The sequence below is a fragment of the Eremothecium sinecaudum genome, chromosome V (assembly GCF_001548555.1).
Source record: "Eremothecium sinecaudum strain ATCC 58844 chromosome V, complete sequence".
Classification (NCBI taxonomy): Eukaryota; Fungi; Ascomycota; class Saccharomycetes; order Saccharomycetales; family Saccharomycetaceae; genus Eremothecium; species Eremothecium sinecaudum.
In genome coordinates this window covers 401,253-416,016 of record NC_030896.1, presented here as the reverse complement: position 1 = coordinate 416,016, position 14,764 = coordinate 401,253, and the positions used below count along the sequence as shown (strand labels likewise).

At 41.8% G+C, this 14,764-nt stretch overlaps 8 protein-coding genes across 8 annotated transcripts; 4 read left to right on the top strand and 4 right to left on the bottom strand.

Moving 5' to 3' along the window:
- Positions 1-193: 193 nt before the first annotated feature.
- CDC60 (leucine--tRNA ligase CDC60) lies at positions 194-3,505 on the top strand (the record flags this gene model as incomplete). The annotated part of the gene is made up of 1 exon (XM_018132583.1): positions 194-3,505. The coding sequence occupies one exon, from the start codon at positions 194-196 to the stop codon at positions 3,503-3,505; it is 3,312 nt and encodes a 1,103-aa protein (XP_017988136.1).
- A 188-nt stretch (positions 3,506-3,693) lies between these two features.
- AW171_hschr53072 (HEL142Cp) lies at positions 3,694-3,909 on the top strand (the record flags this gene model as incomplete). The annotated part of the gene is made up of 1 exon (XM_018132584.1): positions 3,694-3,909. The coding sequence occupies one exon, from the start codon at positions 3,694-3,696 to the stop codon at positions 3,907-3,909; it is 216 nt and encodes a 71-aa protein (XP_017988135.1).
- A 552-nt stretch (positions 3,910-4,461) lies between these two features.
- MGL2 (putative carboxylic ester hydrolase) lies at positions 4,462-5,757 on the top strand (the record flags this gene model as incomplete). The annotated part of the gene is made up of 1 exon (XM_018132585.1): positions 4,462-5,757. The coding sequence occupies one exon, from the start codon at positions 4,462-4,464 to the stop codon at positions 5,755-5,757; it is 1,296 nt and encodes a 431-aa protein (XP_017988134.1).
- A 224-nt stretch (positions 5,758-5,981) lies between these two features.
- AIM44 (Aim44p) lies at positions 5,982-7,697 on the bottom strand (the record flags this gene model as incomplete). Its single annotated transcript, XM_018132586.1, has 1 exon — positions 5,982-7,697. One exon carries the CDS (start codon positions 7,695-7,697, stop codon positions 5,982-5,984), a length of 1,716 nt encoding a protein of 571 aa, XP_017988133.1.
- A 588-nt stretch (positions 7,698-8,285) lies between these two features.
- On the top strand, positions 8,286-9,116 carry TGS1 (RNA methyltransferase; the record flags this gene model as incomplete). The annotated part of the gene is made up of 1 exon (XM_018132587.1): positions 8,286-9,116. One exon carries the CDS (start codon positions 8,286-8,288, stop codon positions 9,114-9,116), a length of 831 nt encoding a protein of 276 aa, XP_017988132.1.
- Positions 9,117-9,297: 181 nt separating this feature from the next.
- PRM4 (pheromone-regulated protein PRM4) lies at positions 9,298-10,011 on the bottom strand (the record flags this gene model as incomplete). Its single annotated transcript, XM_018132588.1, has 1 exon — positions 9,298-10,011. The coding sequence occupies one exon, from the start codon at positions 10,009-10,011 to the stop codon at positions 9,298-9,300; it is 714 nt and encodes a 237-aa protein (XP_017988131.1).
- An 801-nt stretch (positions 10,012-10,812) lies between these two features.
- Positions 10,813-12,843, bottom strand: KIP2 (Kip2p; the record flags this gene model as incomplete). Its single annotated transcript, XM_018132589.1, has 1 exon — positions 10,813-12,843. One exon carries the CDS (start codon positions 12,841-12,843, stop codon positions 10,813-10,815), a length of 2,031 nt encoding a protein of 676 aa, XP_017988130.1.
- Positions 12,844-13,384: 541 nt separating this feature from the next.
- PEP4 (proteinase A) lies at positions 13,385-14,608 on the bottom strand (the record flags this gene model as incomplete). The annotated part of the gene is made up of 1 exon (XM_018132590.1): positions 13,385-14,608. The coding sequence occupies one exon, from the start codon at positions 14,606-14,608 to the stop codon at positions 13,385-13,387; it is 1,224 nt and encodes a 407-aa protein (XP_017988129.1).
- Between the last annotated feature and the right edge of the window lie 156 nt (positions 14,609-14,764).

The following is a 14,764-nucleotide window of genomic DNA, read 5'->3' as shown; positions in this document are numbered from 1 at the left end:
ATTGTTATTATTCAAATATACTTAGTAATGTCATGAGTAGTAAGAGTAGTCGTACAACGTAACTTGTCGAAGTTCATACATAGTGGCCGAGATGGCCATGAGAAAAAAGAAAATTTTTTAGTTAGTCACAACAAAAAAACGCATGGATTATACTTAACTTAGATCTAACTGTCTCCCTGTACATCATTTAGGAATGTCTGCTTCTACCTCGAAAGGATCTAAAGGATCCAAAGGGTTAGTGTTAGAAAATACTGCTCGTAGAGATGCATTGATCGCTATTGAAAAGAAATATCAAAAAATATGGTCCGATGAACATTTATTTGAGATCGATGCTCCATCTATTGATGAAGAGAGTATTAGTATGGACTCTGAGGAATTGCAGAAAAAATACCCCAAGTTCATGTCTTCCATGGCTTATCCTTACATGAATGGTGTTTTACACGCTGGGCATTGTTTTACATTGTCGAAAGTTGAGTTCTCGATTGGTTTCGAGAGGATGAATGGAAAGCGCGCGTTGTTTCCTCTTGGATTCCACTGTACCGGTATGCCTATTCTTGCGTGTGCTGACAAGTTGAAGCGTGAGGCTGAGATGTTTGGCGAAGATTTTGCTAACGCTGCTGTGGAGGAAGAGGACGAAGAAGAAGTTCCTGAGGTTAAGGAAGAGAAGCCTGATTCTGAAGATGTGACTAAGTTCAAAGCGAAGAAATCAAAGGCTGCAGCTAAGAAAGGCAGCGGGAAGTACCAGTTTGAAATTATGTTACAGTTGGGTATTCCTCGTGAAGAGGTGATTAAATTCGCCGATGCCCAGTACTGGCTAACATATTTCCCACCTCTATGTGAACAGGATTGTACTGACTTTGGTTCTCGTATTGACTGGAGACGTTCTTTCATCACTACCGACATGAACCCATACTACGATGCCTTTATTAGATGGCAGATGAACAAACTCAAGGCTACTAAAAAGGTCAAGTTTGGTGAAAGATACACTATTTATTCAGAAAAGGATGGTCAAGCCTGTATGGATCATGACAGACAGTCTGGTGAGGGTGTTACACCACAAGAATATGTAGGGATCAAGATTGAGGTAATCGAGTTCGCTCCAGAGGCTAAAGAAATTATAGACGCTGTTGATGCTTTAGATAGGTCCAAGAAGATCTACTTTGTTGCGGCCACCCTAAGACCAGAAACCATGTATGGCCAGACGTGTTGTTTTGTTTCTCCAAAAATAGAGTACGGTATCTTTGATGCAGGTGACTCTTACTACATAACTACCGAGCGTGCGTTCAAGAACATGTCTTACCAAAAGTTGACTCCAGTCAGAGGTCGTTACGAGGCTATCACCACTGTCCTTGGTAGTAAATTCGTTGGAAGTAGAATCCATGCACCTCTCTCTGCCTACCCAGAACTCAGAATCTTACCTATGGAAACTGTGATTTCCACCAAGGGTACCGGTGTTGTCACATGTGTGCCATCTAATTCCCCAGATGACTACATAACCACCCTTGATTTGCGGAACAAGGCAGCGTACTATGGGATTGACCCATCCTGGGTTAGTTACGATGCAGTACCTATCATCACCACCGAAAAGTATGGTGATATGATCGCAAAAGCCGTTTGTGAGGAGTACAAGATTCGTTCTCCAAAGGAAACTGTTCTCCTTGCGGAGGCAAAGAAGCACGCCTACAAAGAGGATTTCTATACAGGTACCATGATCTGTGGCCCATACAAGGGCGAAAAGGTTGAAGCTGCCAAGACAAAGGTCAAAAACGACCTCATACGCGAGGGCCTCGCATTTGTCTATAACGAACCCGAATCTCTAGTCGTTTCGCGTTCCGGTGATGAATGTATTGTTTCACTCGAAGACCAATGGTATGTCGACTATGGTGAGCCAACTTGGCGTGCCCTGGCAGAGGAATGCCTGCAGCAGATGTGCCTCTTCTCCCCTGAAGTCAAGAACGCCTTTGAAGGTGTTCTTGGCTGGTTGAAGAACTGGGCTGTTAGTCGTACTTATGGTCTCGGTACTAAGTTGCCATGGGACGAGAAATACCTAGTGGAATCCCTTTCCGATTCAACTATATACCAGGCCTTCTATACCATAGCCCATCTGCTTTTCTCTGACTATTATGGCCATAAACTTGGCCCACTCGGCATTCGCGCAGATCAGCTAACCGATGAGGTCTTCGACTACATCTTCCAACATGCAACTGACGTTCCTAAGACAGAGATTCCAGTCAGAGCGTTAAACATACTCAGAAGAGAGTTCGAGTACTTCTACCCACTTGATGTCTCCATTTCTGGTAAGGACCTTATCCCCAACCATTTGACCTTTTTCATCTACACTCACGTCGCCCTGTTCCCTCGTAAGTTCTGGCCTCGCGGTATCCGTGCTAATGGTCATTTAATGCTCAACAACGCTAAGATGTCCAAATCCACTGGTAACTTCATGACCCTGAAACAAATCGTAGAGAAATTTGGTGCCGATGCATCACGTATTGCACTTGCCGACGCCGGAGATACTGTCGAGGATGCCAACTTCGACGAGGCTAATGCTAATGCCGCAATTCTAAGACTGTTCAATCTCAAAGAATGGGCTCATGAGATCGTCGGAGACCTAGAAAATCTTCGGACTGGTCCAATCTCCGAATTTTTCGACGTCGCGTTTGAGAACGAAATGAACGCGTTGATCGAAGAAACTTACAGGCAGTACGAATTAACTAATTATAAGGGGGCTCTAAAATCCGGTTTATTTGATTATCAGGCATCGCGTGATTACTATAGAGAAGCCTGCGGAGTTATGCACAGGGACCTTGTTCTTCGCTATATTGAAACACAGGCTCTTATGTTAGCACCAATTGCGCCTCACTTTGCGGAATATATTTACCGCCAAGTTCTTGGAAACCAAATGTCCGTGCATGTGACGTCTTTCCCAAGAGCTTCGAAACCGGTCGATGCTGGTGCCTTGTCAGCTCTCGAATACCTACGTGATATTCAACGTGCAATCCGTGAATCTGAGGGACAGGCACTAAAGAAGAAAAAGGGGAAAGGCTCTGACGTTGACCCTACGAGGCCTGCTAAGCTTTGTATGTATATTGCTGAGTCCTTCCCTGAATGGCAAACACGCTACATCGATTTGGTGCGTGACCTGTTTGAGCAGCAGTCTCTACAAGATAATAATGTTGTGAAGAGTAGGGTTGACCCTCGTGATATGAAACGTGCAATGCCGTTTATATCCTTACTGAAACAACGGCTGGTAACTGAATCGCCCGCAACCGTCTTCAACCGTGAATTGCTTTTCGATGAAGTTGCTACAGTAAAGGCTACAATTGACGTTATTCAGAGGGCGTGCCAAACTATAAAGGTCGTTGAATTCCAATACATTGCTTTCCCACACGGATTCCGGGTCGGGCGTGACATCTTGACAGGGGAAGAATGTGAAGTCCCATCATGTAAGGCAACAGAAAACGCAATTCCTGGTCAGCCAGGGATCACTATTTACAATCTGTAAGCCCCTGTGTAAACTACGCGATTCGCAATGCTAATTGCAAAATCAAGTGACATATTAGACGCCTTTAAGTGCAAGACGGAACTGAATTGGTCCGCTTTTACGCGCACGCTTAAACCCCGGGGCGGATAGTATTTAAGGTCTGTAAATGTAATATCGTTCGTTTAAGATTTCAATCATAGTCAAGCACGATGCAGGACACTGTAGCTTTAGAACTGGTTGGGAATGATTTTCCTAGTGTTCTTGAGGAATACTTTTCTGACAAAGAGCAATTCCTTTTATTTGCAAATGAGCAGGACTTCGACCTCGATACATGTATGACATTGTGCGATACGGTAGGATGTTTAAATGAGCAATTGGATTCCTCAGAGACACTGCGGGCTATTAGCTACGACTGCTTAGCGTAATTACATTGGTAGGAACAAGGAACACATAGGATCGGCTCAAGGGCCAACTCGATTGAAGGAACAAAAGTATAGTGGGCTGGGATCAGCCAGAAGGGCTCTTAAAGCTCTCCGATTAATTTAATGTCAAGAATACTGTTGTAATATAGTATAGCTGTAACTGCTTCCTAGTAGACTGCTGCCTGTAGAGTTCTGCTTACGAATAGCTTACTAGGTTTTAGGGACAGGGTTATGGAAATTAAATTTGTAATTGTGTTTTGCGAGAAAGGAAAATAAACAAGCGGTCTGGTAACTAATAGCCCATGCAAAACACTTACACAGAGGCTTTGAAAGGAACTCAAAGCGATATTGAACATGTGGGAAAGTCGGTTTTGTTGCATTCTCATGCTTACGCTGTGAACGCTGGGTTCCTTTTCTGTCTGATTACTTCGTAATGAGATCCCAAGTTCTTCACGGGCCAAAATAATGATTGCTATATATTGGGCAGTTTAGCCTGTGATGGGGATTAAAAAAAGTTTCCAGATGCTCCAGCAAGTTTGTTATTGATTTTAGAGTATGGTATTTTCTTTTTGGAACACTGTCAGGTTGGTTGTTCCAAGACAACCTATAGAGTTTCGCGATAAGGCAACGGACGAGAGCGTTACCGTACAAAGAATAATTGAGGAGGATATTCCAGAATTTAGGGACGGCGCGAGGCAACTATTTCATCCTTTATATTTTACAGGTTTACTTCAGACTTTTGCTACCTTTTCTAGGAATGCTAGGAACGTTGACATTGTTTGGTACCGAAGGCTAATGCTAAATTACGAGGATGGAGGTGTAGGAGCACTGGATTTTGTAACGCCGCACTCCACGTGGGAAAAATATAATTTAGATGATATGGAGATTCCCGAGACCCAAAAGAACAGTCTTGGTCCGTTCTGTAGATACTTTACTACTCCGGAGATTGACGCGCTTCCCTCTGCAGATGAAAAACCAATATTATTGTATTTACATGGTTTAACCGGAGGTTCTCAGGGAAGATGGGTACGACACACTGTGAAGCTTATAAACGAAAAGTATGGGTTTGAAGCATGTGTTCTGAACCACAGGGGCTGCGGGTATTCTACTATCACAACCCCGCGATTATTCAATGCTCTCTCAACAAATGATCTACGCACCGCAGTAAATAAACTGCGGAGTTTATATCCAAATCGTAAAATCTATTTGATGGCAACTTCATTTGGATCATCGCTGGTGATAAACTATCTGGGACAGGAGGGTAGCAAATCCGAGATTTCATGTGCTGTGGTGCTAGGTACTCTTTGGGACTTTTCAGCTTCTCAACACTCTCTTAAACGCAATAAGTTGAACAATAAAGTAGTTGGCAATATGATTACTCGCAATCTAGTTGCCATGGTGAAAGAACACTTGGATGAACTGCTGAGGGACCCAAATATGGTGGAAAGCTACAAGAAGTTGGATACAGTAACAACATTCGAAGAGTATGATAATGAATTTACTGCCAAAATATTTGGGTACAACACATCCTTTGAATATTATCGTCATGCCAGTTGTGTAAATCAGATATTGCAGGTAAGGACACCTTTGATATGCCTTAACTCATTAGACGATCCGCTTGTGCCAGCCGAAACTAGCCCTCATAGAGAAGTTGACGTTAATCCTTATCTATTGTTAGTGGAAACCACTAAAGGTGGTCACGTTGGCTGGATAACACCTAATGGCACTAGGTGGGGTCTCGAATCTGTTTGTAAGTTATTTGCCAAATTCCAGGAAAGGATAGTCGCTCATAAGTTGACGGCTGATATGGCTAGTGTGGTATTGCCCACACCTGTTTATTTTGACAATTAATACCTAAGTAAACTATAATACTATTAATAAAGCATTGGCTGACTAAACTAATGTTTTAATCTTAAAATTTTGTTGATTATCATTTTAACTATCATAACTATCCTAAATGTAAAATATATATTACAAGTGATCCAACTATAAAGCAATGTTACAATAGAAAGTCATTAAAAGTAATAATAGCATTACATAAATCTTACTTTAGATACAGATTACATTATACTATATTACTTGTAGTTCAGCCCCACTGGCATGGTTAGCGACCTTCTCACATCCGCAATCGCTGCAGGAAGAGCGAACATGGGATTTGATGACATGCTGCTGTCCACTCTTGATGTAATACAGCTACTTTCTTCTTGCTCTCCTTTATTGACCGCAAGCAGGTCATTGTCCATTAATAGTTTGATAATTGAGTCTAGCAACTCCCTCGTGTCGTTGTTGTTTGAAGCTACTGGAGCTGGGAATTTTAGTGTTTGTAATCTGTCCTTGATTCTAGATGCAATTACCTTCCTTAAGAACTGATGCCATACCTCCTTCGCTCTTTCTATACTATTGTTGTATGCAATTATCGATTCTTCATCGTCGTCATAATCGTCATCGTATTGCGCTGGTGGTACCGCTGACGCGTCATGGTAGTGCGATGACATAATACTACACTCATCATCATAAGCTGCGACAGTTGAACCGTATTTACTTTCACTGGTGTCACTTACTTCCCGGATGGTACTTATCTGATTGGATGGGTTGATAACATAGTTGTCATTGTTCAATTCTTGATCTTCATCACGTTCGGAGATTGGCAAATAATTACTCTTGGCAGTGTATGTAGAAAGCGGAACAACTTTGTTGTTGACAACAATTGATGGCTGCCGTAGCAAAGAATTTAACGAAGTTGAAACTTGGGACCTTACCATCTGCGATGAGCGGGCAGTACTATTCTCAGTTTCTATTGAAACTCCGGTACTTTCTTTGGAAACTAAACTGGCGCCAAAAAGAGAAGGCGATGAGCGCAAGACAGTAGCTGCACGTTTTATCGATGATGGTGAGCGTCTCAAAGAATTGGCACGCCTGTAAGAACTTGAGTCTGTCGTTAGCAATTGACTGCTTGACCGTGACAGATGAGCCAGATTGGGTATATTTCCTAGCCCCGAACGTACAGAGAGGGATCTGGATATATTGGAAACATACCCGTTTGCTCTCTGCAAATGGGATGTCGTTATAGCATGACCCCTAGATTTTTTATTTGGAGTGATCTTGCGGAACTTGAACAGTTTCTTTCTAATTGCAAGCTTCCACCTCTTAAGCCGTTTTCTCGTTCTTATTGAGCACTGGGTAAAAAACTGCAGCAATCCTCCCTTGCAGCGCACTGCATTTGATCTCTTGAGGTTGGTGCTTCGATTAGGTATGGAAATTGAAGAAGATGAGCTGTACTTCAACGAAGCGTTGCGCTTTACAGTCATACATGAAGACCTATCCAAAAGCAGCGACAGATTACGTTTGTTCAATTCCTGCGCATTAGATTTACCAGAGGAATCACCAATATCCTCCAGGATAATTCCTAAATCAAGTGACCTCTTATAGCCAATACTTCCGGTCTTAGATATACCAACCGGTTGTCCGCAGTCTTCCCCATCTGAGTTCGACACGTAAGACGACTTGCTATTTCGATGCTTTACCTTCGTTGTATTATCTGATATATTTGCAAAAGAGTAAAAATGGCTACTAGTTGTTGAGGCATCACTTACTGATTCATTATCAATAAAGTTGCTAATATCAGAATAGCGCTTGGCGTAAACATTAGCCGCTGCCGGCGTCACGTTTTGAATCGGAGGTTCGTAGCCACAGGAGGCCCTTGGTGCAATCAAACTCGAAATCGGGAATCGATACTTTTGGCCAGCCTCATAAACCGATCTTTGATTAGTTTGAGGTGATCGTGAAGCCATTGATTAATGACTTTTGTCCTTCTCTTCTCTACACTATATTATAGAAATTCAAGTGTAGTAATAGTAGCTTGTGCAATATATACTTCCAAAATATTCAAACCGTCTATGAACTGGGACTTCAAGCAGAAACGAATATGATAAATTCCTATCTGTTATAAGACTTTACCATATCTATTGGCATACCAGCTGCGTTTACCCATTTTTCAAGTAACATCGTCTACATATTATTCTACGCCCCTTTTGTTTCACGAAAGATCAGCGTGGTTGCGCTGGCTGCGTGGCTGAACATTTATTATCACCAGCTCTACCTTTAATTTTACCTTGCGGATACTTTTTATAACTTCCAAGGGAAATCAAATGGCTGGTTACCGAACTTCAATTTGAAAGCCCTTCGTATATAACGATAGATTTATTTCATTTCTGTACACGTGATGGAAATCAAGCAGCGTTGAGAATATACCTGCAACATGCAGTGTGTAAAGGATCGATGAGCTCGAGAATGCTACAATAGGCCGCTATAAGTGCCAAGAAGAGATATAGCAATACCAAGAAACGTTTGCAATATATAAAATAGCTTCAGATTACAGAATGGACCACTTTCTGCATATGCATAAGAAGAAGTACAGAAATCAGCGCAAAAAGCTGAAAGAGCTGCTAAAAAGAGACGAATATCGTTTTAAGGTTGGAAACAAAGTTACTGATAGAAGGCTGCGGAAGTTCTGGAACCGTAGGAAAAGTCTTTTTAGTCTAGTGGACAAGGGAAATATTTACCTGACCGATGAGCTGTGGTATAGCGTGACACCAGAGGTTATGGCAAAGTTCATTGCCAAATTTATAAAAGCATGCATTCCTGAGGCCACTACAGTATTAGACGTGTTTTGTGGCGGCGGAGGAAATTCTATACAATTTGCTAAAGTTTTTGACAAGGTTTATGGCGTAGACTTAAATTTGGATCATCTGTATTGTACATACAAGAATGCGCAGGCATATAATGTGATTGACCGAATATGGCTGAAATACGGAGATTGGGTTGAAATTGCGAAGAAAGGACGATTTCAGGATGTTAAAATAGATTGCATTTTTGCTTCTCCACCCTGGGGTGGACCGGAGTATCTTAAACAGGAGAAATTCGATTTGGAGAAATCCTTAATTCCTGTTCCACTTAGCGATGCGCTGGCCAGTTTCTTTAAATTGTGCAGTAATGTTGTAATGTTTCTACCGAAGAATTCTGATCTAGCCCAGCTCTCTGAAATAACTGCTCGTCTTCTGGGGCCCGATGCCAAGTGCAAGGTTCTGTATATGAAGAAAGAAGGATGGCTCCAGGGTTTGATGTGCTTCTGGGGCAAGGCATTCTACGAATACCCAACCTCCGATGCCGAAGAGCGGGCTCCAAAGAGATGCGAATTGGACTACGATTGAAATCTAGGATCAGCACTCAATGATAGGCATTACAAACTTTAAAAAAGCTGAACTTTATACGATAATAGTTAGATAATATTAATTATATCCATATCCTATTGCCTAAACACTATTTAGGTATCCTTCAATTTTCATTTCTTGAACAGTGTCCATTTCGTTAAGAGCGTAGCGTTACTTTAAATTAGCTATTAGAGGGCGGGCTTATCCTTTTTATGCTAACTAGCTCATGCGCCATAGATTTAAGTTTTTCTTCAAGCAAACCAGTCGCATGTAAAGTTTTGATATCCTTGTCCAAGGATGTGTTGATGATAGAATTGCCGTTTATAAATAGGTAAGGCACATCAGGTATATCATCAGATGGTTTGAAGTTAGTGTTGTATGTATTAAGCTTGTTTAGCATAATGTATTTCTGCAACTTGTCGCCCTCTGCATGCTTCTTAAGGTCCACCACTGCAACAGGGGGCGTTACTTCGTATTCGGCATCAAGAAGCTTCTTCATATACTGTGAGTCCGCATGATCTCCCCTGATAAATAGTACAATGGGTGCGGTATTCATTATTTCTTGAAATACAGCTAGTGGCTGAAATTCCTCATTTTTAGTCACAGAGACCGAATCAGGAGTCAACAACTGGCTATGTGTAGGCCCCTGTTCCGCCTTGTCAGAGAATATTCTGGTCTCACCGACCGTATGATCACCACTAGAACCTTCACTATCACCGCCTAGTTGTATGCCTAGTAAGGCCGCTTCTACCTGTCCATAATCGACTCCAAGTATACTGTCATACAGAGTAACCACATTCGAGGCAGTATAATATATGAATGCAACAAGGGTGAGTAATATGACTGTAGATGACAAAATCTTAGAGCTAGTTTTCTTATTTGAAGCTACTTTCATCTTTAATACTCTAAGTTTCTTCGCTCCATAAACGATCACAATACCAAGCACTACTTCTGTACCAAGCAGCAACTGTTATATATGTAATTATTCAGGAATATAATAAAACATTACCTACAATCCTGATACAAGTTTCTTATACCAAACGGTAGCAGGATATCAGCATTCTATTTTAGGTGAGAAAGAAACTTCGGCGATTTGGGATCCTGTAGGATACTCACTTAAAAATTAACTCCTAGATATCCAAGCCAGGATTTTAGAAACTTATTGGGGTTTTACATTTGAGTTTCGTGATCTATGCCTACTGAAGGAAAGCTTCTTATCCTTAATGGGGGGGCTGAAACGAGTAACAAATTAGATAGACCTTTCATCCATAGAAGGGTTAGCAGCTACTTTTCTTAGGTAAGGAGTAGATTGTACAGATTGACATATAATACTCTATTGTGAGTTAAACTAAGAAACAATGTACCGCATATTACCTTTTTAGATGCAGAGTAACTCTAAACAAAACTACACTAATCATTTTATATACAGCAGTTTCATCCCTGATGTCTCAAGCCCATTTGCGAGAAGAACACTGGGGACCCTGACCACCCTACCAAGCCCTCTGTTGTGCTATTGCTAAAGGTCTGTTTAAACTCTAAAACAGCCCTTTGTAGGCTCTTTGTAAGCTCTTCATAATTTGCTTTGTAAGCTTTTAGGGTGCTCATTAAAACGATCCTGAGATTAATATATTTAAATACTTTGTAAGACTATTTCTAATCATGTGACTCACTTTCTAATACTCATGCCACCCGAGGGTCACATATCCTTCATATCTTCAATAGTCAGGCTCTTCTTGTTAAGAACAACAGTTGTGACCTGACTAAGGGCGCTGTTTCGTAGTCTCCTTGCGCTTTGTAATGCTTCTATCATCTTATCTTTTCTTTCTAAAGCCCGGCGTAATTCCATTAACTCCGCCTCTTGTTCCTCTAGTAGTAGTTCTACGTCTACATCTTCACCGTATTTTTGCTGGATATTTGCAGTACTTTGGCGGTCGAATTGAACGGTGTTTGTCTCAATTATGTTCTTTTGGGCCTTTTCTAGGTCAGTTTCCAACTTTAGGACATACTGGCGATATTGCCTTAGCTGGGATTCCATGCTTTGTACTTTACTTTCCAATAGCGACGCGATATCAGACGGAAGAACATCGACTATTTCCCTAACATGAGGATCTTCTAAGACAACTGTATCTTTCTCGAGTAGTTTCTCACAATGCTCTAGTTTTGTCTTAAGAATGTTATTCTCCACTTCTAGCAAACCTTTTTCCATCTTTAAGGCCTTTTCGCTAAGACTACCACCGCCGCCGGTAGGCAGCAAAACACTGCTGTTTTCCTTATAGTTGTTTCTACGCAACATAGCGATGGTAGCATGCTGCTCATCGAGTTGCTTTCGCAAATTCTGTATTATGTGATCTTTCTCGGTGTTCATTTCGAACTCATTCTTGCGAACATTTAAGAAAATGTTCTTAGCCCTGGATGCAAAACGCACCGTGTTTGTTGTTTCAGCGCTTGATTCGAGTTTTGTATCGATTGTACATATAGTAGTAATAATGCTATCGCCTGTTAATGCCGGCTGGAGGATTCTTGTTAGTTTAGAATCACGGTAAGGTATATGGCCCCCCAGCGAAGACAATTGATGTCCATTTGAGCCCGATCCGTTACCGTTGGAACTCAATTTGGATATTACGGTCCCTAATGCGAGTAAGGATTTGTTTATAAATGAACCTTCCTGTCGTCTTACCAATTGGCTAACAGCTCGTTCAGAACCTGCTAGGTCACATAAAGATAGGGTACTTGTGGTTTTCAGACCAGTCTTTGAATTAGTGACATCGAGCCTTAGTAACACAATTGCATGCGATCTAGATGATCGTGTATTACAGTCTGTTTCACCTGTTTTACGATTGCGATCACCAGTTGCGATACATTTCATTACCTCGCTGTGGCTCGCAACTTTTTGCTCGATTAAGTCGACCACTTTAACACCATATGTAGAATCGTCACGAACCTTTAACCCTGCAGTATTCTTTCCAGCCTGTCTAGCGGCAGTATCATTGGAATCAAGAAGATCGAATATCTTTTCATTGTAGATTTCCAAGTATGAGACTTTAACCGCGTAACTCTTCTCAGAGGTAGCGGTTGCGGTAATTCTCTCGAAGATATCTGCAACACATAGTGGGATTAAACCAGGCTCTTGCTTGCTCCCACTCATCGTAAAGGTCTTACCTGAACCTGTCATTCCGTATGCAAAAATAATAGCGTTATATCCTTGAATTAATTTGTCCACTATGGGCTCTCCGATATCTCGATACACCTCATTATTGGTGACCTCCTTGGTATAAACATGATCAAACTGGAACTCTCCATATTCAGTATGTATAAGCTTATTACTAGAAGCATACCACGGATCCTTTGTCGAAGACTCCGAAGGCTTTATCCTTATAGCCACCGAGATGTTTCCGGTGTAAACAGATTTCGCAGGGGGGTCAGAAGGGCTGATTCGGCGGCTCTCCCTACCACTTAGGTCTTCCCACGGTGTAGGGGGACTGCATATATCATCAACGTGGCTATGAACCTCCAAGGGTGAAGGATACCTGTAAGGACTAGTAGGCCTGCTATATATACCTTCAATCGTTCCCAACGGTGCAATAAGTGTAGCCTGATTACCACCCTCGTCCTTACCTGGCCAGCCCAAACCGTTACTCTCTACTAACCCTGACCTAGGTGTATATGGGAGTGATACGGAGCTCGCCGAAGTATTATTTTCTGACGATGGAGGCCTTGTAATCACCATACTGGGATATATTGTCACTATACACTTCCTCACCCACTATACTAATACCTTCTCCAAGCTTTTGGTGCGATTAATACTATTATCAATAAGCCCAATATGCTCTTTCCTTCACTATTAATCACGCCCTTCAACTCAATTAATAATATAGTTATCACAAAATAACGCTTACAGGGAACGAAATCATCTTTGTTGTTACTTCAAGTTGGAGTTTTGGTGGTTTTGCGTTAATTTCCCTTTATGGAATGTAAACAATGCATACTGACGCACCGAATTTTACGGTTCATTCGAGAACAATACTTAGTCATATAACTAAACAAATATAAAGACATTTTTAATGCCAAATAAAGTGCATAGGCATGTATTTTATTTTATATGTTTTGTGGGGTATAGATTATAGCTGTGGGTTTATATGAAACAGCTTTATGTAATTTGGTATCATAAGTAGCAACCTTCTGGCATAGATATTTTGTGGCAAACGTTAAACGAGAGCTTTTTATCGAAATATCACGTGTATAAATGTCCTTGATGCGAGGTCCATTACTCAAACGGACTTTGCCAAACCGATGGCATTGTTACCGAGGTCGTAAACTGAGTAGTATTTACGCAAGAAGACGTCACCAATAATGGCCATGTCACCAACAGCAGGACCCATGTCTAGCTTAGTGAAAGCAACGGCACAAACGTTTCTTCTGATTTCAATAATGTAGTCGTGAGCGCTCAAACTGAATTTGTGGCCTGAGAACTTGAAGTGAATGTCTGGTAGCTTTTCTCTGTCGCTACAAGCAATCATAACCATACCGTTCAGGATAGATCTACCACCGATTCTGTCCAAGATCTCTTCGTATAAGACAGTTGGGAAGGTGATCAAACTGGTACCAGTGTCGATAGCAGCACCGTAGTTGCTCAATTTGATTTCATCAGAACCGAAGCTCAAGGACTCAAACGAAACTTCCCAGTAGAGTTGACGACGGACAGGCAACCAGGTCAAGTTACCGCTGAATCTGTTTTCATCCCAGCCACCTAGAATGACTTCACCGCTACCACCCTTATCACCATTGACGTCACCAATGTAGAAAGCGAAAACTGGTTCATCAAGTAGACCTTGGTCAATAGCTTGGTAGAAAGGTGGAACCAAACCGCCAACAGACAAGTTGTCGTAAGCCAAACCGAGAATACCGTCGAATTTTCCGAAAGCGAAGGCTAAGCCAGGTTCAGCAGTAGCTTCACCGAAGTCCTGGTCTTGAATTTCCAAGTCACCGATACGCAAAGTGTCTGTGGAAACGAAACATTCGACAGCACCACTACCGTAGGACAACCTAAACTCAGTTCCGTTAGGCTTGTAGGTAGAGGAGCGTCTACCTTCGAATTTGTGGTGTAACAAACAGGCGAGCGACATACATCTCTTACTTGGCACCCACGTGTTTGAAGAACCAGTGTCCATAACAACCCTAAATGACTGTGGAGGAGTTCCTAGACTGATATCACTGAAATACTGTGCGTTGTCGTAGTTGTGTAGAGGGTTCAAGTGACCGGATTCCTCCGCCAGCCTTAGGAAGTCTGTTTCAACATCATCTTCTGGTTTCAGCAACTTGTAGGTGTGCAAGTACTTCTGACCTAACAAAGCAGCTCTTTGCTCCATCTTGATGTCACCAATATCAAGGTTAGCATCCTCCTTGTGTAGAGGAGCGCGGTGAACTGCCGCGTTCGCAAAAGAAATCTCAGCCGCTAGTAGGCCAGAAAGCTGTAGTAATGTCTGGAACCTCATATTCAATCAACACTGGAAAAACCTCGATTGGTAGTTAAGTTCTTGTCCTTGGATGTAAATACACGAACTAAACTCCTGAGAAAAAGATTTGGATAAATTCAATCGATTTATGTACTATACGCCCAATTGAAATTGGTGTTCTCGAAGAATGCTAGA